The 26,697-nt window shown below is 56.7% G+C and overlaps 1 protein-coding gene across 1 annotated transcript in view; it reads left to right on the forward strand.

Moving 5' to 3' along the window:
- The window catches only part of TBC1D22A (TBC1 domain family member 22A), a 313,594-nt gene that overhangs the window by 274,271 nt on the left and 12,626 nt on the right, over positions 1 to 26,697 (forward strand). The window contains exon 12 of the mRNA XM_027108023.1: positions 6,414 to 6,509. Within this exon, the coding sequence (XP_026963824.1) occupies positions 6,414 to 6,509 (96 nt within the window). The remainder of the gene's footprint in view (positions 1 to 6,413; positions 6,510 to 26,697) is intronic.

Consider the following 26,697-nt stretch of genomic DNA (forward strand, 5'->3'; position numbering starts at 1 on the left):
AAAAAAAAAAAAAAAAAAAAAAAAAAAAAAAAAGTGTGTGTGTGTGTGTATGTATACACACACACACACACGTACCGGATACTGGATACAGTCCTTTGTCAGTCATATATGCACTGCAGATATCCTTTGCTAGTCTGTGCCTTATACCTTTACCTTAATTATAGTGCCTTTGTCAAACATAAGTTTTAAATTTTTGTGTTGTCAAATTTACTGATTTTTTAAAAAATTGATGCCTGCGCTCTTAAGGTTTTGCCTTGCAGGTTGCTTTGTAATCCACCTTGAATTGGGGCATATGTGTGGCATGAGGTAGGGACCTAATTTTACTTTCTCCATATGGATAGCCAGTTATTTCAGTATCATTTATCAAATAATCCATCCTTCCCCAGCTGGTCTGCCTACGCTGTCTGCCAAAGACAAATACCCACATTACCACGGGCCTGTGCCTGGGGTCTCTGCTCGCCTGGCCCACCTGTCCTAGGCCCAGATCACATGGTCTTCATCAGTCTCACAGAATGTCTTGGGAGTGGATGTAGATCTTCCCTTATCTGGCCATCTGTGGGGTTGTCTTGCTATTCTTGGCCGTTTGCTCTTCAACATCAACCTTCGAATATGCTTCATGTTCCACAAAAAAACATGGTTGGAATTTTTATTAGAAATACATTGATCTATAAATTACAATGGAACGCAGTTGACATCTTTTCAGGTTTGAAAGTTTTGTCCATTAACCCGGTGCATCTTCCTGTTTATTAGGTTTCCTTTGATGTCTTTCAGAGAACTTGAGCGTCTCTCCCACGGCTGTCTTGCACTTATTTGGTGTGATGCATTCTTGGGTGCTTCCACCTCTCCCCCAGGGAACATCCTACAGGGATGGGCCCCACACACCCAAAGGCTGCCCACCTGCCTGCAGTCCTGGCCTGTCAGGGTGTCCTTTCCTCTCCTCCGTCTGCCCTGGGAGGGGCTCTGAGCGCCGGGGGTCCCCTGCAGTGACGTGGGCATCCATCATCCTGCTGCCTTCTCTTTGGAGCGGGGATTGGGTTTGCTGTCTGGTTTGCTAGACACAGTTGATTGGAGATAATAAAAATCTTAAGACCTGAGACTTCAGATGTCTGATCCGACTGGAATGGGATTGGGGCTTTTAGATGGTCATTTTCAAGTGCATCTGGGGTCTTATGTGAATTGTCTTTTCCTCAGCTAGAGAGATTGATGATTTTTGAAAAAGGGCATTTGTTATAGGACCGGTGTTTCTCTTTGACCCCCAGAGTCCCCAGCCTCAGAACCCCGAGGGTGAGCTTTTTAGGAGGAGACTCTGCTAACAGGCTTGTTCTTCAGAGGTGATGGGCCGCCACGAAGGCAGAAGGCCTGCTTGTTGTCCTGGTGTACTGCTGAGTGGCCTTTCCAGCTCTCTGGCCTCCTTTCCCTCCCAAGTCATCTGGAGCCTGGGGAGATGGGAGATAAGGATTTGCAGCCTGGGCCCTGTGCGGTGGCGGCTGGAAGGCCTGGACTGGAGGGTCAGGCACCTCCCTAGAGCCTGCTCTGAAATGGCCGCAGCGCTGTGCTTCCCAGGGGGTCGGCGCTGTGGTCCTCCAGCAGTGGCCGCTGCCCAGGGGGCTTCCCGAAGGCGCATCCTCTTCCCTTGGAGAGCTCTCTGTGTGCTCGCCGGCTCCTCCCTGGGTTTGTTTGGAAACGGCTGGTCCACGTGGCTGATTCTGCACCAGTCGGGAAGGTCCCGATTGCATGTGTCAGATCCCAAAGACGATGGAGGCCCCCATCCCGAGTGGGCACGGGTGGCAGGCCCTGCGGTGTGTGGGCGTCCGCCGCGGAGAGCCTGCCTCCTAGGCTCGTCTCATCCAGGCAGCGATGGCGACGCCCAGGTTAAGCTTCATTAAAGCAGAAGCCCAGTTTCCATTAGGATATGAATGTTTTATTTATTAAATTGCTATTTTAATATAATTTACCAAGTCATCGAAGACAAATAATCCACTTAAGCGAAGCTGTAAAACTCCATTTTCCCCGAATGCTGTGTTCCTGTGATCGCGTGGCTTATACTGCACTCCGCTCGCCAGCTGGGGGTACATCATGGGGACGCAGGATTCACAGCCCGACCTCCTGAATTCCCAGTGAGGATGGGTCCCAGGGCTGGCCTGAGGCTGACCTCTGCGCTCCCCGGTTAAATGAAGGTTGTTAAGCAAATTAAGAGCCCCCTCCATCACAGGATACAGGGAAGGCTGCTGGTGTATTTCTCAAAAACGTAACTGCAAAGGAAGAGAGACTATGGTATAGGAGAAATCTGGAGAAAATGTAAATGGAGAGAGATAAGGCAGCAACATCCAAGCAGGCCTTCCCCCAGGGGCACCTGCCAGTTAATTGCCAGGGCCTTCTGCCTGGTTGCAATGAGCCTCAGGCAGGAGACAAACCTGGAGCCTGTCCAGGGACTGAACAGGGGCTGCTGTTCGCCTTTCTTGGCCTTGGCCATGGAAGTTAAGGGAAAAGGAAGGAAAACACCTCCCTTCGGAACATCTGACCACAGTCCTGCATTCACATGAGTTTGGAGTCCCGATTCATGTTACTTGTCTTACAAAATTTCAAGCTGAAAATTTAGTTGAAAGTAGACTTGGGATAATAGTGCCCTTAGGCTCTGGCAGAAGCAAACACAAAGTTGTTCTTCCCCAAAGAAAACCATTTTTGATACACGCCTCAAAGAATTCCAACAGATAAAAGTTCCAAGGAACGTGTCGACGCAAAAGTAATAGTCAATCTAAGAAAGAAATGGAGAATTTTATTCGAGCCAACCTGAGGATAGTAACCTGGGAGACAGTCTTTCAGAAGCTCTGAGGACTGTTCCTCCGGTTAGAAGTTAAAGCACAGTTGTATACATTTTCGAGAGAAGGAGTAATACTCCATCAGAGGACGTATTGACAGTTTACATAGTCCAGATCTGCACGTACAAGGCGAGTAGTAGGTCATCCTGACCCCTTACAGGATTAAGAAACGTTATCTCCTAAGGAGTTCCCTTGCTGGTGCCAGGAGAAAATTGCTGTCTGTGACGGAGCAGGCATGCCCGTGTCCTTTGGGAGGTCTGGGTCATGGGTAGCGTAGGTGCACAGTGCATACTAAAGGGGGGTAGTGGCCCAGACTGGCAGAGAGAATTTTATGTTAAAACATTTCTTGTCCTGCCTTAAAAATAATTTTATTTCATCAAACATAAGCTCCAAGAGGGGGAAAATCACTAAAGTACAAGGAGGCAGGCCACTAAGAGCAGGACTCAGCAGAGAAAACAAACGGCAAGGAAGAGATCTACAAAGACTGCAGACTTTAACGTGATCTGAGATGTGCTAGAAAATAAGTTTGACATGTTTAAAGTGATAAAAGGGAACACAGCGGATGAAAAAGGAGGAGGAAAGGGAAACTCGTGATTTACAAAGCAGGTCTGAGAAGAGAAGCAAGTCTCAAGTTTAATGGGTGAGTTAAACAGGAATTGTGATACAGTTGAAGAGTTGTCTAGTAAATTGGAGGAAAGATTTGAAGAAAGTAATTCTCCCAGACAAACAAAGAGATGGAACATATAAAAAGAGAGGTTAAGTGAAATGGAGAGCAGAGTGAAAAGACCTCACACCTGCCTGACCTGGGTTCTGAGAAAATGCAGAGAATGGCAGGGGGCAGATGGATGTTTGATAGGAGATAATGGATGACAGTTTTCCAAAACTGATGAAAGCAGCCCATTCTCAGGATACCTCTAGCAGAATAAATATTATAAAGAAAATGCAGAACATCCAAGACAAAGAGCGTATCCCAAAAGCAGCCGGAAAGAAAAGTGTGATTTCCTACAAGGGAATGACAAACAGATTGATAGCTCTAAACAGTGGAGGCCAAAAGATGTCATTTTTAACATCTTTAAAAGTAATAACCAACAGTTCTATCTTTCAGGAATGAGAATGAAATAAAGACATTTTTAGACGACAGCTGAAAGGGTTTACTGCCCAAAGACCTCTCATTAGAGGATCTTCTAAAGGTTGCATTTCAAGAAGGATAATGATTTTAGAAGAAATGTCTAGATGCTGCAAATGCAGCAGAGGTTCAAAGAAAAATAGAATATTATGAACAACCTTGTAGGTGGCAAATTCCTACAAAAAGAAAAGTTTTCAAAAATTTTAAAAAGTCTGAAGTGTTTTATAATCATATGGAAATTGAATCAGGAATACAAACCTTTCCACAAAGAAGACCTCATGCCCAGCCCATTTCTAGCCAACTTTCGGAGGACAGGTATCCCGGTCTCGTACAGACTCTGAGAAGAGGAGGAGGAAAGAGACAAACACAACCTTCATGATTAAAGTAGACAAGGATGGTTCTAGAAGGGAACATGAGAGGCCAGTTTTCTGTAAGTGTGAGAGCAGAAATCCTAAATGAAAGATCAGCAAACGGGGCCCAGCTGTGATTAAAAAATATAACTTACTGTGACCAAATTGAGTTTACAGGGAATGCAAGGTTGGTTCAACATTAAAGAAACTCTGATACTAATGTAATTCACCACGTTCACAGATTAAAGGAAAACAATCTTATTGTCTCAGTTGATTCAGGAAAAGCATCTGATGAAATTCTGTAACCATCCATAAGAACTCTAGTAAATTAGGAATAGGAGGGCACCGACCTAACCTGCTACGCGTTATCTACACAAAGTTCTAGTGTGAAACAGCTTCCTTCTCCGGCATGTAAGGTGCAAAGCAGTGGTCGGGTCGCTGTGAAGTCAGGAAGCAGAAAGCGAGGATGCCGCCACACTGCAGCAGCTCTGCTCAACATGCCGATGCCGGTTCGGCCAGCACAGGGCAGTGGGATGCAGAAGCACGCTCCCGTCTCTGGCTCTTCTCCTCAGCACCCTCTAACACTCCAGGCAGTGTGACCTGCCAGTGACCTCCATGTGGCTAAACCCCGTGGTCAGTCACCTCCCCGGGCTCGTGTTACCTGACCCTCTGGCAGCACCTCACACTCCTCCCAGCTCCCTGCTCGTTCCGTTAGGCCCTCAGTGTAAACTTGTGGCCTGGACCGTGGGGCCATCCTCTTGCACTTGTAACAGGGAAGAGCCAATTCTGACTACATGTTGCATCTGTTTCTTTTACTTTAACCTTTGTTTTCCGCTGCTTTTGTTCACTAAAAGGGTACTGTCTATACACAGCGGCCTGCCTTGGGGAACCCTGCCCCCTGAATGTTAAACCAAAGTGCCTTTGTTCAGGGAAACATCCGGACCCTGTTCCACCTGTGGATGGCTGGCTACAAGAAAGAAGAAATCCACACATCCCCTCCCTGAGGCTGGCCATTATTCCAGGGGATATTTGCAGAACTTACGGCCCTTTCACTTTACTTCTCACCTCCTCCTCCTCTCCGTGCTATAAAAGAAACTGGCATCCAAACCCCGATAGGATGGTTTTACAAAGACACTAGTCCGCCATCTCCTCGGTCTGCTGGCTTTCCAAATAAAGTCGTATTCCCTGCCTCAACACCTCGTCTCCGATGTATTGGCCTGTCGTGCGGCGAGCAGAGCCAGCTTGGACTCGGTAACACGCCCTAGACTCATCTGTCCCACTGCCTGCCTCACAGCTCCACTCGGGGCCTATCAGGTGCGTGTCCACAGGACAGACTCACAACCTTCCCGTCAACACACTTTCTCCCGCACCCTTTCCCGCAAACCTTTCCTCCTCTTAGGAAACGACGGCTTCCTCTTTGCGCTTGTTCAGGCCAAGGACGTTGGTGTTATCCTTGGTTCCTCTTTGTCTCCTACCCCATAGTCCCGCATTCATCAGCTATTTTGTTGGCTCAGCCGTCAGACCATCTAGCATCTGACCTCTTTTCACAGCTGTGCTGCACCCCCTTGTCCCAACTCACTAACAAGTTGGGATTTTATGATTTCCATGGTCTTCTATCCCATCTCCCTGGGTCTGCCTCTCCCCACCCTGCCCACTCCCAGGTCTGTCCCGGCAGCGCGGGGAGCAGCGAGGAGGGGTGCAGGTGACCACTCGGGGGGAACGCAGCATGCTCGCTGCTCCACGCTTCTGGTCAGCGTCGTTTCCGGGCGGTGCCCGGGCTGGACGCCTGCTCTGCTCTTGCCTTTCGTTCAGGGCTGAGTGATCGGCCTCTGTGGGGAAAACGGGTCCCTTCTCACGCGGTGCAAGAATGGGGGCCCCTCGGACTGGCCTTTTATCGTTGCTGCCCATCATCCGTGCAAGAAAGCAAACGAGCACCCGGTCGCCGGACACATCCGCTGTGTTCCGCTGCCCGATGAGAGAGAAAGTTGTCCTTATTTTAATGAGATGAGAATTAGAAGCGGAGGCCTTGAGTCAAAAAGCGAGCACGCCGGCCCCGCTCTGTGTTCCCGCGGCCTGTCTGGGCTGCACGCTGACCTTTTCGGCTGTTCTCTCTTGCAGTCGGAACCTGAGGGCTTCGCGCATTTCCACCTGTACGTGTGTGCTGCTTTTCTCGTGAGATGGAGGAAAGAAATACTGGAAGAAAGAGATTTTCAAGTAAGTAAATGCCTTTTCAGAAGAACCCGAGTGTGATTTCCCGCTGGGAGAGAGGTGTATTAGATTTAGTTCACAGGGTTATTTGTGGAGGAGCTTGGAGACGGGCTGCCTGAGGTCACCGCTGACCTGCTGCCTGAGACTCCACGGCCGAGGGCACAGATCACGTGGGGCCTGGGCTCTGCCAACACTGGCCTTATTAAACGTGCTGTCATGGACTCCAGGAGATACCTCCTGAGCCGGCCGGCGTGTGTCCTCAGCAGAATGGCCCGGGGGCTCCTGGGAGCCTCCTGGGAGCCTCGTGGCAGCCGTGGGGAGTGGGGCGTTAGGGAAGGGGCTGCCCGCGTGATCGCATGGCCTGGCTACCCGGCACTTGGTAGCTGTGTGACCCAGGGGTGGTTACTAGCCTCTCTGAGCCACGTTTCCTCAGCGGTTCCGTGGGAGAGCTACACCCGCCCCCATCCATCAGAGGCTCTGTGCTCGACCCAGGGGCTCCAGGTGGGCCGATCCCCCACCCCGTCCCCGCCCCCAGGTGTGCCTGTGCGGTGGTACTGTGGGCAGTGTTGACCTCTGGGAGGGCGGTCCGCCTGGGGTGCAGTGAGGAGACACCAGCGGAGGGGACCAGGAACGAGGCTCTGCCCCTCACTGTCTGGGGGTCACTCTCTGGCTGCTTCACCTCCTCGAGCCCCTCATCTTTCAGGTGAGGGGACAGGGAAGGAGGCCCTGTTGTCCCAGGCCACAGTGTGGTGACACTGGGCAGCTCGCTTGGCCCGTGGCCCCTTAGCTCCCATGCTTGTCAGACGCTCTGAGGACCCTGCTCCACCCGCCGAGGGCCGTGGGAAGCCACCCAGCCCTGCCGCAGCGCCCAGGCGCTTTCCATCTTGGCCACCAGGAGACGGTGGACGGGGAGGGCCTCTGTCCGGGCCAGCAGAGCCCAGCGCCCAGCCTGCCCCGCCCCGAGGGGCTAGATGGCGAGACCTGGTCCCTTTTCTCATCCCGGCTCCTGCCCTTGCTGTCAGGCCGTGCCCGGCCGTGCCCGCGGGAGCTGCGCTGTGGGAGCCTGGCTCCAGGGCGGCCTTCGCCCCCGCCCCGCCTCTTCCCACCTCCGGTTGCTGTCTGTGAACTGGGGAGAAGGCAGCCTCCTGCCCTGCCCCCTTGCGCTCGTGGGAGGCCTGCGGCCCCCCCGGGTCACTCTGCGTCGGGCACGTGGCGGTGCCGAGAGAGCCCGGCGCCGGCCTGCGTCGTTGAGTGAGGGGGGGATGGCCGCGGGCGGCCGATGAGGCCCCCTGAGGGCCCGCTGTCCATGGAGGTGCGGGGGAGCCCGCAGGCCGGCCGGGCCGTTGGTTGGAAGGGAGAAGGGCTCCGCCTCCCTGGTGACCCAGGCCAGCGTCCACACCTGCGCCCGGCAGCTCTCACCTGGACGACAGGTGATGCAGGTGCCCGAGTCCCCCAGGCTGATGGTGGCTCAGGTGTTGCTGCCTCAGTTACGCTGGGGCTTCTCTGGTTGGGGAAACGGTTCCGGGAGGCCCCAGCCAGACATCACTGCCCTCGCGAGGCCCGCACCTGGTGGGGGCGGTGGTTCGGAAAGAGTGTAGGGAGTGTGCTGAGCCCAAGGCTCGTCATTGTCCCAGGAACCGCTCGTGACCCCCAACACTGGGCGGCCCCTGAGCCTTGCGTGCCCGAGAAATGGCCCTTGCCCGCCGGCGTGAGTCCCGGCTGGGGACAGGGACCTGAAGCTGGTAGTGACCTCGTGCAAAGGGTTCTGCCCTGCGTTTCTTCCTGCTGCTCCGCAAACAGGGATGGTGCTGCCAGGGTCCAGGGCCACCAGGAGCAGCCCTGGACGCGAGGGTCCCTGAGCTGGGTGGGAGGACGTGCCCACGGGTGGGTGGTGGTGCTGGGCCGCCCCGCTTGGCCTTCCCGTCTTCCTGCCCCACGCGTGGGAGCCCGTGGAGGGCTGCCCAGGGCTCTGCAGTGTGGCCGCCCCACCTGACGTGACTGCGTCCCTGGTGGCCTTGGAAGACGTAAAGACGAACCCCTTGCCCATCGCTCGCTCTCGTGTTGCTGTCTGGCCAGAGATGCTGCCGTGTTGTAACTGGAGGGCGCTACTAGGCGGCTGGTTAGAACGCTTTGCTGGCCTCCTCAGGGCCCTGCTCTCTTAACTCGAGGCTCACCGAGGCCAGGGGACGAGCGCGGCGCAGCAGCCGGTGCGCCAGACCTCGGAGGAGCCATGAGGTTGATTCTCCCCCAAACTCAGGATGGACTCAGGCCTGGATGTCACAGGGTTGGATGCAGGGCGTGTTGTGAACACACTGCATTGTGGGGAATTGAACTGAATGGGAAAGTAAACAGGAAGAGAAAACAAATTAAATAAAGCACCTTTGGCGCCCTGGTGGGCACGGGGCAATTGCGTGTGCAATTGTGGCGTTTTAGGAACATGATTCTGTGTGCACGGAAGACAGCTTGAGAGTCCAGCAGTGGAACATCCATGGAAGAGGCTTTAAAGGCCCTCACTCTGCAGAACTGTGAAATTGCACACTGCTGTGTCATCTCCGTGGGAACAGTCATTTCCTGAGGGGCGTCTTCAGGAGGAAGACAGAGTCCTCCTAGCGTTCGGCACGCCCAGCGGTGTGGGTGCTTTTGGCGGAGTTGGGGGGGGCATGGGCTTGGCTTCCTGCGTCCAGTTCCCAGGAGCTCAGTGAAGTTGAGGTCCCACCTCTTCTCGTGTGCTTCGGCTTCTGAGACCTGCCCAGCCCAGGGGTCTGGTTGCGCCCAGCTCTGTGGACTCCGGGAGCGTCGCCGGGTCATCTGGTTGGAGGGAGGCACCTCCCGGAGTGGACGGTCACTCCTGCCCTGAGGTCTGGTGCCCAGGGACCTTGTACTTTTCCCCGAGGATTCGCTGTCCCCCGGGCAGACCTTGTGCCGTCTGTCCTGCGGGTCCCCAGCTCTGCCCGAATGCAGCCCGCAGGTGCCGCACCCTGGGTGTCCGAAGCCGGCCTCTTCCCCCAGCCCCGTCCCCACCCCTCCAGCCACGGCAGTCCCAGCCTCAGCGCCCGCAGCCTGATTCTCCCCGGCTGCCTTTTTCTAACCAGATTCTGTAGGGCCTGTGGGGGAAGGAGCCCCCTGTGCCCAGTCTTGTGTCCCCTGGCGGTGCGGCTGGCATGCTGACCTGGTCCCTCCCCTCTGTGGGGTGCCCCACAGTAAGAACTTGGGGCCCAGAGAGGATGGGTGCACGTGGCTGAAGATGCCTTTGAAGGGCTGGGCTCAGGTCCTGAGCCAGAGCTGCCATGTGCCCCTGATCGTTCCTCCTCTCCGGCGGGGATGCAGGTGCGCTGGGGGTGCTGGCCTTACCGGGTTCTTTGTCTGATTCATAAGGGCAGCTTATAAAACAGTTGGTAACGCGCAATGCTAGAAAATCATTCTAGTTTATCCCCCCAAAGTCCGAGCTGCTTAGTTTGTCCTGGTGTCCCAGGACATCGGGGGTCCGACAGCCCCTGTGTGGGTCCCCGGTCCTCATTCACAGCCCGCAGAGCCTGGTTCGCCCTGGCCCTGCTGCTTGGTGGGGAGGGCAGCACCCAGGGGGGATCATTCCTACCCCACTGCCTCCCGGGGGTGACCCGCAGCGTGGCTGCAGAGGTGCTTTGCGACATGGAAGTTTCTCCCCACGTCGGAGCTGTCATCCTGCTTCTGGATGTAGAGGAGGCCAAGTCCCTATGATGCAAAAGAGGCAGCAGCATACAGTGCTTTGTTTTGCAGAGGAGACAAAGCAATTAATTGTGGTAAACAGAGCGTGGAGCTTCTAGTGCAATCAGGGACCTTCTCTGCAGGGACCTCGGGAGCTCAGAGGTCTGTAAATATTTCTGAGAAGGTAATCGGCTGCTGCGTATTTGCTGGTGAACGACGAGCCTCAGGGGGAGAAGCGGCTTCCCGTGCACACGTGGTGGCCGCCAGCCCCGAGAGGCTGTGAGCCCGGGGTGAGGCCGGGTGTAGGGCCCCGCCTGGAAACCCCAGCCGGTCCACGGAGGGGGCTCAGTGTGTGAGTGGTGGCTGCCGTGCCCCGCACCCCTGGAGCTGGGGCCTCCTCTCATGCAGGCCCTTCCCCTTGTCTCCTGTGATCGCAGGTTGCCGCTCGGTGGGGACCAGGTGGGGACAGGCAGGGGCAGTGCCCAGTGGGAGGCCTCTGTCTGCTCTGATGTCCCTGGCCCCTCTGATGTCCCCTCAGGCCCTCCCTCTGCGCTGGGCCCTGTGCTGTCTGTCACGAGACTCCGTTTCCACGCACGAGGGGCTGGGCTGGCTGGGGGTGGACTGGGCAGGGACAGCAGGGCGTTGTGTATTGGGAGGCCAGGGGTCAGGGATGGGAGTAATAAACCAGGTGCGGGAGCAGGTTGGCGAGCTAGAACCAAGGACCCGGATCTAGAGCGGACCAGGTACCGGCCTCCTCTGCAAGGGAAGGAAGTTAGTGAAGCTGGGGCTGAGCGTGTGGGGTCGGGGTGTGGGTGAGAGGGCACGAGGGAGCCAGGCGGCTTCCTTAACAGGGCAGGGGAGCCAGGGGTGGGAACGACCCGGTGCAGTAGGAGGCGGGGCCGTAAGGCTGGAGGAGGAGCCCTAAGGGGTGGGGACGGGACCTGGGGTGGGAGGTGGACACGCCCACAGGGTGTGAGACACGTGGAACCCAGAGGGACGGGTGGGCAGCCCACGCAGACTCGGGGACAGCGAGGTTGGCGGTCTTCCCGTTGACTTCGAGGGGGAAGCGGCCACAGTCCGCAGCGCGGCCCACGGCTCAGAGGTGCCTCTGCTGTTAGACAGTGTCTGGAGGAGGCTCTGGGGTGTTGGACGCGGTGGTCCACGCCTCACTTTGTCAAAGTCTCCCTCTGTCTGCAGGTTAAACCTGAGTCTAAAACTTTACAAACAGAAAGACATCGAATGGAGCAGCCGCAGGAGGAGGCTCAGAATATTTGATGAGGATAAAAAACGAGGCTGCTGTGGGTCTGACGGCTTAAAAGCTCTGGGTAGGATCTGAATTCAGATTCTACAGAGATGCATTTGTTTTTAAGAGTTTGTGGAGCAGTTACAAAATTAATCATCTGATCTAGACCATAAAAATTGTCAAAATCTGAAAAACCGGAATCATACGGACTGCCTTTGCTGAGCATAATCCTTTAGAACTAGACAATAAAATTAAACCTGAGTAATGAAGCATCTGGAAATTAGAGAGCCCTCTTCAGAATACATGGGTCAAGATGAAAGTGACCCTGTAATTATAGAATAAATTGAGAAACATGGGACCTCAGAGACTCCGCTTTACTGTCTGTAAAGTTCACATCTGCAGTTCTCCGTCCCCTTCTATCAGTGAACCTCAATCAGGCCCATCACAAAATATTCGAAACGCCCTAATAATTGGTGACCAGCAAAGGGAAGAAAAAAAAAATGCGTGGGGTGTGGCTTGTGCTGGGCTTGTAAACAAATTCATGGGCGAAATGCCTTTTATTATTTAAAAACATTTTTTTTTTAAAAAAGCCTAGTAACTCTTTAACTGAAGAAGTGAGAGATGGAAAAATAAGTCAGCTTATGATAAAAGGCGGTGAAGGAACCAACGATAAAGTAAATGAATGGCTTAGGAAGTGTCCTCCCCGCCGGAGCCCCGCAGAGCCCGCCTCCCTCCAGGAGCTGATGGAAGCCCAGACCCCAGGTTGGTACTGGGGCAGGTGGTGGAGGCATCCTCTGCCCACCAAAATTTCAGATCCCGGAAGGACAGCCAGTGCTCAGCGTGTGCCATGTGGCTGGTGCAGGCAGGCTTGGCAGGCTGGCCCCGGAGACACAGCTCCAGCTCGCAGGAGCCAAGCTCCAGATGCCAGCCAGGGGCAGCCCTGCAGCCAGGCCCCCAAGGTCAGGGCAGCTGTGTGCATGCCGCCCTGCTCACTGTTGTTGTAACATCCTAGCCGTAACCAGCGGCATCCAGGCACGGGGGTCTTAAGAGATTCAGTAGCTTCTCCTGAGTTTAATAGAAAGGAAGAACCAACCCTACTCTTTTTTTTTTTTTAATTTTATTTATTTATTTATTTTTGGCTGTGTTGGGTCTTCGTTTCTGTGCGAGGGCTTTCTCTAGTTGCGGCGAGTGGGGGCCACTCTTCATCGCGGTGCGCGGGCCTCTCACTGTTGCGGCCTCTCTTGTTGCAGAGCACAGGCTCCAGACGCGCAGGCTCAGTAGTTGTGGCTCACGGGCCTAGTTGCTCCGCGGCATGTGGGATCTTCCCAGACCAGGGCTCGAACCCGTGTCCCCTGCATTGGCAGGCGGACTCCCAACCACTGCGCCACCAGGGAAGCCCAAGAGCCTTACCTTTGATCCGGTAATTCCGCTTGCTTATAATTATGGGAAAACAAATTGCCAACAGCCTGAGTATCCAGCGTTGGCAGAAGGGTGCCCTGGATTATCGTACGTCGCTGTTGAAATATTTTCTAACTCCCAAAAATCACATCTTCAAGTAACAGTCACTGAGGTTAGAAAGTGCTCTCAGGATATTTCTATGTGGGGGGAAAAGTGTGATCCGAAATCACACACGTCTACACACATACACACACACACACACACGTCTATATATGTCCATGCATGTAAAACACACACCCTCTTATGTATGTATAAAACACACATGTCTATATACACGTGTATAAGCACATACATATACACACATGTAAGATGCACACATGATCTACACATGTAAACATAACCTGCATATATATGTGTATATAAAATATGTGTACATGTGCTCAACATTACAAATCTATACACTACACATATAGGGAACACACCTACATGTGTACATATATATAAAATGCATACATATATTTACATGTGTATATACACGTAGAAATGATCCCAAGTTTGCTTGTTTTATATGCGCAATAAAAAGACTTAACAGGGACTTCCCTGGTGGTCCAGTGGCTAAGACTCCACGCTGCCAATACAGGGGCCCAGTTTCAGTCCCTGGTCAGGGAACTAGATCCCACATGCTGCCACTAAGACCCAACGCAGCCAAATAAATAATAAAATAAATAAATAAATAAAAATTTTAAAAAAGACTTAACAGAAGCAGGTCACAGTGTTTGCATCATTAGTTTAGGTTAGTAGAATTACAGACATTTTAATTTTCCTGTTTGAATGTCTGTTGTGTTTCCCACGTCTTCTCAGCGAGTAGTCAGCATGGTTTTCTCACCCGGGTTCATTCCCGCCTTAGGCAGGTGAGACCCCTTTGTGAGGTGCCTGGCTGGGGGCCCTGCTCAGTGACGCTGGGCTCCAAGGTCCCTCAGTATCCTCTGGGCGTCTCAGCAGGTCCCACTGCACTGGGATCCCCACAGACTCTGTCCCTCAGCTCACACGCATGTGCACATGCAGACACAGGCATGCACACCACGTGGTCCCCAGGGCCGAGACGTGTGTCCGTCTCATGTGAGGACTCCCAGTGCCCACCGGTGTGCTCCCGCCTGCCCGTGGCGGCTCGGAAGCTGCGCACAGCGCCCCAGCTGTCCCCTCCCTTTGGCCAGGTGGAGGGTTCTGGCCCCGCCTGGTCTAGCCCATTGGTCACCCTCAAAGCCTGTGTTGTACTCATTGGACCAGGCTTCTTTCTGCCAAGTCATCGGTTCCTTATCATCAGAGAAGGGGTTAGAAGAGGTCATTTCTAAATAACCATGTGGGATCTGTGTGCAGACTGGGCTGGATTCCAGTACATGACCTACAAGCCCCCTCCCAGCTGGCCTCCCCATCCCCTGGCCCGGCCCTGCACTCAGCACGCCGCCCTCACCGCAGACTTCTGGGATCTTTGATAAAGAGCCGACTAGTAAAGCCATTAAAAGAGTCTCTGGGGCATCTCTGATTTACAAAGACAGAAAGAAAGACAACAAGGTCCAAAGCCTGAGCTTTGAGGAGCCGGAGCCGGGCTCAGCGTGCAGACACAGGGCCAAGCGACCTCACCGCTCACCTGTCCTCGCGCATTACGTGTCCTCCGGCCTGGACGCTGGCGCCCGGTGTGCTCAGCCGCTGGCCGCAGCCCCGTGGAATGCGTTTGCTTTGCCAGAGGCGTCCATGTAAATGCTCGTCAGCTAGAGCCTTTGTCAGGTTGGACTTCCGGGCCTTTGAAGATCAGCTGCGGTTTCGGAATTACGCGTGGAAGCGGGTGGAGCGGAGACAGCCTGTGCTCACACCTGCGGGGGCCGTCACCCCGGCGAGTGTCCTCTGCCCCGTGGGCGTGGGGTGTCCGCGACCGTGAGGTCTCGGGGCCTCCGACAGGATGGAGGGGCCGCCTCTGCGCGCCTTTGCCCGTCCCCACTCCGTTCTTTCCCTTTGCTCTGAAACCAGACGGTGGAGTCGGCGGGACCTTCCGGAAGATCTTCCTGCCCTCTGTCCGTGGGGACCCCTGGGGGGACCACCCGACGCCCCGTCACTGAGGCCTCAAGCGTGGGGTCACGGCCTCGCCTCCAGCGCTGGCCTGCTCGCCTGCGTTTGGAGCTCCAGCACCTCCTGGGCAAGTCCATTGCTGTTTTGATCCGCGGTGCACTCAGTCCCCCGAGGCAGCTAATTAGTCCCCTGGCGTCATCCCCTCTGCTGGGTCAGAGGAATGGCCCCAGGGCAGGTGTGCGTCTGTGTCAAGCGGCACTGAGTTTGCTCTGCCAAGTGGCCTTCCACGGGTTAACCTCCAACGGTTTGTGTTTCATCTTGGGTTCATTTGAAGCAGCAAATGTCAGGAAATGTCAATGTAAAGATCAATTGTCTCTTTCTTCATCATTTCAAGACATTTTAAAGACAAAATCGGGTCAGTTGAAACCTAATCTTCCGGTGGATTGTGCTTTCCTGTGCTCCCGTGGGTGGCGCGCATGTTGAAGTGTGGGTGTGCATGGACGTGGAGGCGGATGGAGTGTCCGCTGGGACCTTTCCTGACTAGGAGCCCTAGGGGTGCCGGCCCCTTGCCGCGCAGTCTAGCGTGCCATCGTGAAGCTCTTAGGAAAGAGGGCTCGCACGGTGCCGGGTGGGTGGCAGGGCCGTGGCTGGGTGTGCTCACGCCCCACAGGGCAGGCAGGTGGGCAGGGGCGGCCTGGCCGGGAAGGGCGGGTGGCAGGAGTGGCCGAGGCCCACCTGAGTGCTGCCAATGCTGCAGTGTTGGGCCCTGGCCTGCTGCCGCCCTGCAGTTTCAACAGGGATCCTCATCTCTGCCACCACGCCGCCCCCAGCAGAGGGGGAGCGTGACCTGGGACAAGTGTCTGTCCACACAGGAAGGACGGTGGGGAGCTGCGGGGGGCATCCCGGGCCGAGCATCTCAGGAGGCAGGTGGACCTTGCCTGCCCTCAAGCCCGGGACTCGAAGCCTGCAGGGCAGGGCAGGGCAGGGGCCGCGCCGGGCTCACAGGATGGGAGCTCTGCCGGCCGTGTCATCCGGTGCTGAGACGTGCCCTGCGCCGGTGGGTCGGGGGACCCGTCAGTGAGCCAGCAGGGTCAGGGTGAATGAGGCGTAGAGGCCGGCGCTGGGTTTGTAGCCTGGAGAAGGGAAGGCTCTTCCGTGGCAGGAGGGAAGAGAGACGACCCCGTGGCCGCACGTGGAGTCGGCTTGGGTCCTTCTGTACCGCGGCCTCTTGCGTGCTCGTTACGATGGCTGCGGGCTCCTTTCCATCACAGGGACGGGCCCCGTTATTGTTGGCAGGAGGCCACGTCCGCTTCGTGGTCTGTTGGAACAGTGCGATGCCTGCGGCAGCACCTTCTCAGCGGGGCAGGAGGGGCTGGGCCGCGGAGGGAGTGACCGTCCACGTGCCAGACTTGCCGATCGAGGTGCCTGGTCTCGGAGAGTGCCCGGTACGCGTTGTCTCTGGGGCAGGTGGTCCTCACCCCCCTGCCGTCCCCGCCGCGCGCAGGCCTGGACGACTCGCCGATCTGAGGGATTCTCCTTGACACCCACCCGCACCTCCTGCCACGCCAGTGTCTGCAACACGTTTCCGTAGTTCTCCGTCTTCGCCAAGGACAGGCCCCTGTGGGTGGCGGTGCGCGTGGTAGTCTCAGCGAGTGACGAGTGGGAGGGGAGGCAGGAGCTGGCTGTCCCCACCCCTCGCTGGGTTCCCGCCCCCCACCTCCACCTAGCCCCCTGGTGGCCCCTGCCCTCCCACGGGTCGTGTCCCTTTAAGAACTGCCCTCTCCACGGGCGTTTGAAGAACAGAGGTGGGGAGTCTTTGTCCCACGACCGTCCCCAGACACGGCTGTGCTCTTATTAAATCAGCCCTCACCGCGGAGGGTCCTGCTCTCTCCGGGGGATGAGCACACGGAACCTGAGCCCGCGGGGCCCTGCTGGGCCTGGTGGCCCCGGGGCTGCACCCAGGCCACTAACTGCCACCTGGAGAGCCGGCGTGCCGCTCTGTGTCCACACATTACCAGGCCACACCTGGCCACACCTGGCCTTGGGCCCAAGTGAAAGTGCACATCCCTGTACGGACAGCCTGATCCGGCAGCGCCCACGGGGCAGAGCCGGGGACCTGTCCGCACCTGCTCCCCATGCCCGGTTTTCTTTTTCTTCTTGTGGGGATGCCGTGACGAGCGCTGTCACCCCTTCGGTGGTGATTCTCAGGCTCTGTGTTGCTCGCCCTGTCACGATGGGCTACGTGCTCCTGAGCCCCGGGCGTGGCCGGGGTCCAGTAGGAGTGTTAACGAGAGCTGAGGTGAGACAGTGTCAGCTTTTTAGTTACGCGGCCCTCACTGAAGTTCAGATGTGAGGATTCTCGCGTGGTGGTCCAGCGGTTTCCCTTCGGGTGTGGCATTTCCATCAGTTCTCAGAAGACGGCTCAGCAGGGGGTTTTCGAACAGAAAGCGGAGAGGGGTGGGTGGGGTTGGCACTGTCCCCACGTATTCTTGCCCAGTCATCATAATTTTTAAACAAATGTTAAAGCTACTTATGTATATATATTTTTAAAAGACGGAAAGTTCTAAACACCTTTTCACCAAAAACAAGCCATACCTTCTCCCCAGCTTCCCCTCACGTCAAAAGGTGCCAGTTTCAATCTTAGGTTGTCTTTAGTTTTTGTGTTTTGTATTTACCTGTATCTTTATAAATAGCTCTTTCTTTTTCTTTTTTTTTTTCTTCTGCGGTACGTGGGCCTCTCACTGTTGTGGCCTCTCCCGTTGTGGAGCACAGGCTCCGGACGCGCAGGCTCAGCGGCCATGGCTCACGGGCCCAGCCGCTCCGCGGCATGTGGGATCTTCCCGGACTGGGGCACGAACCCGTGTCCCCTGCATCGGCAGGCGGACTCCCAACCACTGCGCCACCAGGGAAGCCCTAAATAGCTCTTTCTTGATTTATTTAAATAACGACTTTTCAATCAGGAAGGGAAGGTGCGGATTCGCTCTTGCCCCCACGGCCCCCGGCTCCCGGCGTCCTGGTCAGAGGGCGGCCTGGCCGGGCTGCCCCTTGTTGGGGCCAGGTGCCGCTCACGGGAGTCAGTCGGTCCTCTCCTGTCACCCTTGGACTTAGCAGTTGTGTCCCCACGTTGCGAATTCTTCACAGGTTCACCCCCACTGTGGTTTATTGGAAGCGGCAGCTTCTCCAGAAATCCCACGAGTGGGCACTGCTCACAGCGTCCTCCCGGCGTCCTGCCCAGGGCGCTCCCGCAGCCCGATCCCCTGCCACCCCCAGAGTCCAGGAGCACGGCGGGGAGTCAGGGTGAGAGAGGACGGGACGGCCTGGAGGGTGGAGCCGGCCCCTCTGGCCGTTGAACACACCGCTCCATGCTCTTCGTGCCCAGCACTGCTGCTGAGACACGTAGTGCCATCGTCCGGGCCTTTATTCCCTCCTTTCTGCCCATGGCCCGCCTCTGGGGGCTTTTGTCCATCCCTCTCCTGAGGCGTCTGGCGAGGTGTCTTTCTGTCATCCTGCGGGGTGGTCGTTGGGCCTGTTCAGTCTGCAAAACGCCAGGCCTCCATCTCTGGACAGCTCCCCGCGCTGTGAACTCAACGCCATGCTTCTCTTCCTGGGATCCTGGTCGATAGTTGGCGTCCCGGATGGCCCCTGGCTCTCAAGCCCAGAGGTCCCGATCCGGGGGACTGGGTGGCCACGGTGATGTGGAGGCGCCGCCACGCACGGGTGCCACGGGTGGGTGCTCAGCTCCCTCCGGCTCCGGTGTCCCGTCCTGCTTCCCTGGGTGCACAGGAAGTGTGTTTGCGATCTTGCTGGACGGTAGTGTCCTTGGCAGGCGGAAGCGGGTTCCTCTCGAAGTGCGGAAATGCGGAATCTGCTGCAGGGGCCGGGCCAGCAGTGAGCCCTCTCCGCGTCCTCCTGACGGTGCTGTGACACACACAGGGGTGTGAGCTCCGTGGCTGAGCCGCTGCTGTTTCCCGTAAGATCCACGACCACAAAGCGGACAAGAAGCTCCTCGGCCTGCCGCTGCCTCTCTCCTGGCGGGCGGGTGGCATCTGCCTGGGCTGAGCCCTGGACACACGGGGAAGACGGAGGCACTGCCTCGCGCAGCAGGGACGCTGTGGGCACAGCGGGGCCACCAGGCCTCCTCTGACAGATGAGGCTGGAGCTGGGCCCTTGCTGTCCGCCTCTCCCCGGGTTCACGTGCTCTTCCTCTCGGCAGAAGGCGCTTCTGACCATCAGTGCGGAGTGACCAGGAGCTGGCTGCCAGCGCCCCTCTGAGGGCTGCGCCTCCCTGGGGGTCACCCCAGCTGCGGGTCCAGAGTCAGCTCGCAGCTCAGACCCCTAAAGCTCTCGTCCTCAGTCTGCAAGCGAGCCTGGCCGGGCCGAGGTGGCCGTGTCCCACGCCCAGCCGTGCCAGGTGGCGGCGTGGCACTGTTCGTCAGGCCTGGGAGAAGCTCCAGGACCCGTGGATTGCCTACATGACACACTTTGAACCGAGGCCGCAGCTTCCCTGGGGTGGCCGTCGAGTTCACGTGGAGATGCAGCCTCACTCAGGACCCAGTTTGGGCACAAGCTTGGGGCAGGGCGGCCACCGCAGTCTCAGGAAGCAGCGTGTGTTCTTTGCGACTTGGAGAAAATGGGCTCCAAAAGGTGAAGTCAACAAACATTCAGGTGACGTCTATAGAAAGTAACGTCCTGTCCATTTCATTCGCTGTGCAACTTCATCTTCCTTTAAACGTGTCGATGTTCGAGCATAAACATGGGGTCGAGCTCGTCACTTCACAGCGGTCCCGGCGCCCACAAGGACTTCTTAGGAATCGTAGCCGATCTTAAGTTAAGCGAATTACTTGCCGCTAAATAATTTCAAAATAATAATTTTTAAAATCCTTTTATGCTGTATGAGAAAAAGTGTATTTAGCGTGAAGTTTGGCTGCATTTTAATTGCTTGTTATGTGGCACCTCTGAAAGTCCCTGGGTCAGGGACCGAGCAGGTTGTGAGCCCGCCCTGCTGAGGGCTGCTTGGGGTGGCCGCCCCCAGGCCCCAGAGCCTGAGCGTGACACAGGTCCCCAGAGTTTGCCCAGCAAGGGCTGCCTGCGGTGCAGGCTGTGGCTTTCACTATTGGGTGCCTCTGAAGGCCCAGGCAATTCCAGCTTGTGAGGCAAAGTTGGGATCTGCTGGGGAAGTGACTCTGGTTCTGCAGGGCTGCTTTTTAGGACCCCTGGGAGCACTGGTGGGTCCTCCCTCCTCTCCTGTCCCTTCCCCCTCCCTCCCCTCCCCCTCCCCACCTCCACCTGCCCTCCCTCCCCTCCCTCACCCCTCCCCCATCCTCTACCTCCCTCCTCCCTCCCTCCCCTTCCCTCCCTTTCACAAAGGAAGAATTTCTCTTTCCTGGTGGAGAGTGACATTCCACCCCCAGCACTGAGGCCCTTTCCCTCCCTCGGGGCCTGGATTGCATCCTGACACAGCCCACTTGGTCTGGAGGTTTCCCAGCCGAGCCTCCATCAGGACGAGCCTGCCCTGCCGGTGAGGTGGAGGGCAGCCGAGAGCATCTCTCTCCCTGCTCATTTCTGCTGCGAATTAGTCTTGCTATTAAAGAAAAAAATGACACCCACCATTCAAATCATTAATTGAAAGGCCCTTATTATCTCATTAATGCTGTGTGATGTCTAAGGTAGATCAACTCGGAGAAGCGCATCTGTTCAGTCCCTGAAGAAACGTAATTACATCTCGGGCCTTGTTAAAACGTCTCCCTCACAGCCCCCCTCGGCTGCCACGCGGTCCATCCTGCCACCTTCCATGGACACCCACCACCACACAGGCCTGGGGGTGGGCCTGCCGCCCCGCGTGGCTGCGCTGGCCGGGGTGTGAGGGAAGCGTGCATGGCTCTTGGGCCAGCTGGTCGGCGGCACTCTGCCTCCCCAGGTGCCAGTGGGCCCTCACTGCTTCAAAGCCTTCCTGACTGTGGGCAGGTCTGATTCAGGATTTTCCGGTGGCAAAACTTGGAGGGATGGAGTCACCCCTAATAGGCTCAGCAGCCACTTACGTGGGCTGCTAAGGCGGAGAAGCCTGTGCCGCTTCCTGTAAACCTGGGACAGAAAGAAATCAAACGTCCCCCGGCCGTGTCCTCTTGCCGAACCCGGGATTAGCTGGGCTAGCCGCTGGCTCCTGGGCTGCCTTGTGGAAGGAACCCCTGTGCCTCGCGGTGGTTCCGTCCTCTCTCCTGGGTCCTCATTTAACCACGTCCTGGGTTTCCACGAGGCCATTGCGCACCCCCAGGCCCCCAGGGCTCTGTGCCGGGGAGGGGTTGCCGCACGGAGGGGAGCGCGCTCCGTTCATCCTTCAGGACGTGGCCACGTGCCAGCACCGTCCTGATAGGGCCGTCCGGGCTGGAGGTGTTGGCCGGGGGGAGCCGTTTAGGGGCTGCCCGGGTGGCTGGGTGGAGTTGGCAGAGCAGGTCCCGGGCAAGAGCAAACGGTTTTGGGGGCCTCAGATTCCCCCTTTCAGGCTGGAAAACGAGGCACAGAGAAGCGCAGGGACCGCAGGGCTCGGATGCCAGCTTCCTGCGGCTCCCAGCCATGGCCACCCCTGCTCAGCCCCATTGTGGCCACGGCCCTGGCCCAGGCCCTTCCGGGGAGGCTCTGGTGGGTGGCGGGAGATGTCTGGGGGATGAAGCTGTACACACGCCCCCTCGGACCCAGAGACTTGGGGCACAAAGAGCCCAGGTGACTCAGTAGTCCTGAGCTCGATCCCTGGCCACCACCCCCTGTGTGACCCCGAGCGGTGGCCACTTTCCCCCCTTCCCATCCCGGGACCAGGTCCCGAGAGGAACTCAGAGAGCAGCAGGGGGTGGGGACTGTCTAGCACACCTGGGGCCCTGGAGCGGGGACTGCTGCCGTCCAGGCGAGGTGGTGACCGGTGGCACGCTCACCCCCCGCAGGCCTGGCTCACCCATTCCGGCCCCTGGAGGGGGTCCAGCGCAAAGGTAACAAACTCGACCACAAGGTCCTGGGCTCACCAAGTCCTCTCCCCTCATGCCGCATAAATAACAGAGATGAGATGAAACTGATGGAAGTGCTCGAAGAAATCTGCCTTGCGATCCACTTTCAATCCTCAAAGCTCTTGATCTGTACGGAACGTTCATTTTGTTGCCCTTATTAGTTTGAGGATTTTCAGGGCAAACACGATAGGATTTCTTAATTCAATTTCGGGATGTTTGTTTTTTGATATATAGCACACAGAAGAAGTTGCATTGATCTTGTAATTCCTCATGCAAAGAAACAATATTTGGTCTTCTCTTATTTAGTGTGTGTGATGCTCAGCTGGGCCGGCGGGGGCGGAGGGTCCAGCTGGACGGGATGCGGGAGGTTTGCAGACATCCGGCCTTCCGCCCTTCTCCGCGCCCCTCGCAGCAGGCAGACGGGACACCTGCTGCCTCTTGTCAGGGAGCTGAGGACCCCGCCATGCCCGCCATCTTTCCTTCTCTGCTGGGGCAGGCTTTCCTGGGGCTCTGTCTGCGGGAGCTATGCTGCCCCCGTCCCCAGCCTCACACTCTGCGCCCGAAGCAGGGACCCCACCCTGCTGAGCACCTCCAGCCCCCGGCGAACCTCACAGCCGAGACCAGAGTGTGTCCCTGTGTGGGGTTCAGCGTCTTCCTCTGAGGGGTGGGGACCTGCACCCGCTCTCAGGATTGTCACGGATGCAGGGGGAGCACAGGTGCTCGTGGAGACTCATCACTAGTGACACTGTCACCTAAAGGATTCCTAGTCCCCTGTCATTCTGAGGTCAAGGAGTTGGGAAGGTAGAGCATCTCAGGGTCCCCCCAGGCCCCCTACCCTTACTGAAGGAGAACGCCCAGAGTTACAGCTTGTGAAAGTGACAGTGGAGGTACTGGGCCGCGCCCACTGCGCTCTGTGTGCTTTGTGTGTTCCGGCTAAGGACACATGCCCCACCCCAGGTGCCCTTGGCCTTGCATGGCAGTGGGTCAGGCAGTGGACCGCGGGTACCTGAAGCTGGGCGTGACGTGGGTGTGTTTTCCTGGAGAAGCTATGAGAACCGTGTGTATGCAGTGACCCCACCGCCCCCCCGGGGCCCTGCTTGGCCCGTTGTCCCTTCGGGGGTGAGGGCTCCAGCAGGTGCCTCCCCTTCTCGTCCAGGCTGGCACATCCTTGGGGGAGCCTCCTCGGGGTGTCAGTGGACAGCTGTGTGCGTCCCAGCTGCCTGTCTGGCAGGAGCCTAGAACCCACATGCCGCGGGCTCTGGAGGCTGGGGCCATCCCCCCTGGTGGCCCAGCCTGGATTTGGGCCCCTCGGCCTGGAAAGACCCTCCTGAGTCCCGCACCGAGCCTTTGCCAGAAGCTGACCTCGTGTGTTTCACTGCTGTGTGTCCACACTGAGTCACCCCTGGGCTCATCAGTGACCGATTAGGAACCAGGACTCAGGCCTCCAAAGGCCACTCCCCCAGGAGTAACTGCTGGGTGGGGCGTCTGGGGCGGAGGTTGCTGGTTGGAGCATCTCAGAGGATACAGTTGGCACTGGCGTGGTACCACGTGCGGCCACACGTCCCACACACCCTATCCGGGGTACGCGCCCGGGACCCACGTCGCCCAGGCACTGAGGTGCCCTAGAGGACCCCAGCTCCTTCCTCGCTGTCATAGCGGGGTTGCCACCCTTCTTGTTCTCCACAAGGAGCTTTGATACTGTGCTCCCACGGGGTCCCGATAGGGGCCGTGCGGAGGGTGACCCATGGGGACAGGTGTGAAGCCACCTTCCCCAGGGGTCTCAGGGCGACGGGCCAGCCCCTGTCTGCAGACTCCCTCATCTGCTCTCGGCCACTTCCTGTCCGGGGGTCAGTGCTTGCCGTGGGCCTGCACTGGTGCTGCCGTAGCCGACGTGCACGTTTGTACTCAGGCGTTGCTGCGGGGGAGAGGCTTGGCTCTTGGTGCTGGTTTTGTTTTTGTTTTTAATTTAATTTATTTTTATTTTTGGCTGTGTTGGGTCTTCGTTGCTGCGCTCAGGCTTTCTCTAGTTGCGGCAAGCAGGGGCTACTCTTCGTTGCTGTGCACGGGTTTCTCATTGCGGTGGCTTTTCTTGTTGCAGAGCACTGGACTCTAGGCCTGTGGGCTCAGTAGTTGCGGCACACAGGCTCAGTAGTTGCGGCACACAGGCTCAGTAGTTGTGGCTTGCGGGCTCAGTAGTTGTGGCTCGCAGGCTCTAGAGCACAGGCTCAGTAGCTGTGGCGCACGGGCTTAGTTGCTCCACAGCATGTGGGATCTTCCCGGACCAGGGATCAAACCCATGTCCCCTGCACTGGCAGGCAGATTCTTAACCACTGCGCCACCAGGGGAGCCCCCAGTGCTGGGTTTATGTTTCCAAATAATCCCGTTGGAATAACCTCATTCTTGCTGGGACGTGCACGCCAGCCTGTGAACCTGTCGCAGAGTCAAACAATGTGACGCCTCCTGTGACGTGGTTGCCCTTGGTTAGAGTCGCACTCTTAAGTACCAGTCTGATTCTGCACGCACTCCCCTGCATTGTTAGGTGACGCCTCTGTCACGCTGGAGACAGAGCAGGAGAAGCGGCCACAGCGCCCCCAGTGAAGCCCAGCGACTCTTGAGGCGATTCCTCCTCCTTGGGAGCAGTGACATGATTTTGAGCAGAAGTTGAGCTGCATGTATTTAGAAATCAGTGGAAATAATCAGATCGCACAGGCGCTGAGTGTGTGTGTGGAACTGTCGCTTCTTTCCTGGTGGGACCCGGGAGACCCACCCCAGCTGGGTCTCCCGGGTCACGGGGGGCGGTTCAGGAAGCGGGCTGTTTACCTGGAAGCTTCCCTGGTGTGGCAGCCGGCCAGGCCCTGGGGAGCTGCCCCTGCCCGGCCTGCCCTCCACCTGCAGCCCGGCAGCCGGACATGGTGGCCCTGGGGGTGGTCCTGGACGCTTCAGTGTTGCTGCTCTGGGCCTGGGCTGGTGGCGGGCCACTTGCCACGTGGTTCTTGGTGCCGAGGTGGTGCGTCGGTCCTATGAGAACTCGACTCCCCCCCGCCCCCCCCCGCCACCACCACCAAAAAAACATGCCTGTCCCAACTGCCTGCCAACAGGCGGCCCTGAGTGGGCGCTAGCTGGAGGGGCCTGGGATTCAGACTCCACGCCCGGGGTTAGGGCCTTGATCGGGTCACCTGTCCTCACCGTCCTGCCCTCCCAAGTGGGAGGTCCAGATCCCAGTCCTCCCAGGAGCTGCCCCATGTTCTGTGTGTCTTTTGCAGAGCTCACTGTGCTCTCTATAGGTAACATTCTAATCCTTGAAAGAGCTCTGCCAGAGGCTGGGGTTGTCCCTACATCTGGGGTTCAGAGATGGACCACCCAGGGTCACACAGCTGATCAGACCCCAGGGCAATCCAACTCCATACCTGGGCTCCCAGCCACACCCCAACCCGCCTGCCCAATCGCAGGCAGCACGATTCTGCGAGAAGAAACGGGGCTGAGACATTTGTGCCAAACGCCTCTCTCAAGGTGCAGGTTTTCCTTTGTTGGCCATGTTTAGCACTGGGGATTGGATTAGGATTGGATTAGGATTAGTATTTAGTATTGGATTGTTTTTTTGTGCTGCGTTTTCCTGGGGAGGGAGGGAGGGAGGCAGGAAAGGAAGGGAAGGGATCGACTTGGCTAATATCTTAGTTTAAAGATTACAGTTTATGTGTCAGATTGCACTAGTTCCCAAGTAGCACTCACTGGATAAAGCATGAATGTGACTGAGATTTCTGCGCTATGAAATGGTATCTGGATAAAACATGAACGTGACTGAGATCTCTGCGCTATGAAATGGTATCTGGATAAAGCATGGATGTGACCGAGATCTCTGCGCTATGAAATGGTATCTGGATAAAGCATGGATGTGACCGAGATCTCTGCGCTATGAAATGGTATCTGGATAAAGCATGGATGTGACTGAGATTCCTGCGCTATGAAATGGTATCTGGATAAAACATGGATGTGACTGAGATTTCTGCGCTATGAAATGGTATCTGGATAAAGCATGGATGTGACTGAGATTTCTGCGCTATGAAATGCTTATCTGGATAAAGCATGGATGTGACTGAGATTTCTGCGCTATGAAATGGTATCTGGATAAAGCATGGATGTGACTGAGATTTCTGCGCTATGAAATGGTATCTGGATAAAACATGGATGTGACTGAGATTTCTGCTCTGTGAAATGGTATCTGGATAAAGCATGGATGTGACTGAGATTTCTGCGCTATGAAATGGTATCTGGCACAGAACGTGTTCGCGTTCTTATGCATCAGTTTCATCAGTAATGGTGCTAATGGAACATAAGCCTCCCGTGTGCTGGGCCCTCTGCCAGGCGCTGGGAGCACGTACGGAATCTGGTGTAGCCGTGGCCCCACAGGCTCAGGCTGAGGTTGGCTGCTCACGGGACTAGCTGGCTTCCAGTGGGAGGGTTAGAGCCACAGCCTACTTTCAGGACCATCCCAGACGTTGTTTTGTTTATTATTTTATCTGTCCATCCTCCTACCTGCCCCTGCATCCATCCACCCACCCATCCGCCCACCCATCCATCCATCCATCCATCCACCCACCCACCCATCCGCCCACCCATCCATCCATCCATCCACCTATCTATCCATCCACCCATGCATACACCCACCCACCCACCCATCTACCCACCCATCCACCCACCCATCTACCCACCCATCCACCCACCCATTGATCCATCCATCCACTCACCCACCCGCCCATCCATCCATCCACCTGCCCACCTGCCCACCTTCCCTCCACTCAACATTTACTTGGAC

The sequence above is a fragment of the Aethalodelphis obliquidens genome, unplaced genomic scaffold (genome assembly GCF_003676395.1).
Source record: "Aethalodelphis obliquidens isolate GAN/ISIS:26980383/991018 unplaced genomic scaffold, ASM367639v1 scaffold8, whole genome shotgun sequence".
Taxonomy (NCBI): Eukaryota; Metazoa; Chordata; class Mammalia; order Artiodactyla; family Delphinidae; genus Aethalodelphis; species Aethalodelphis obliquidens.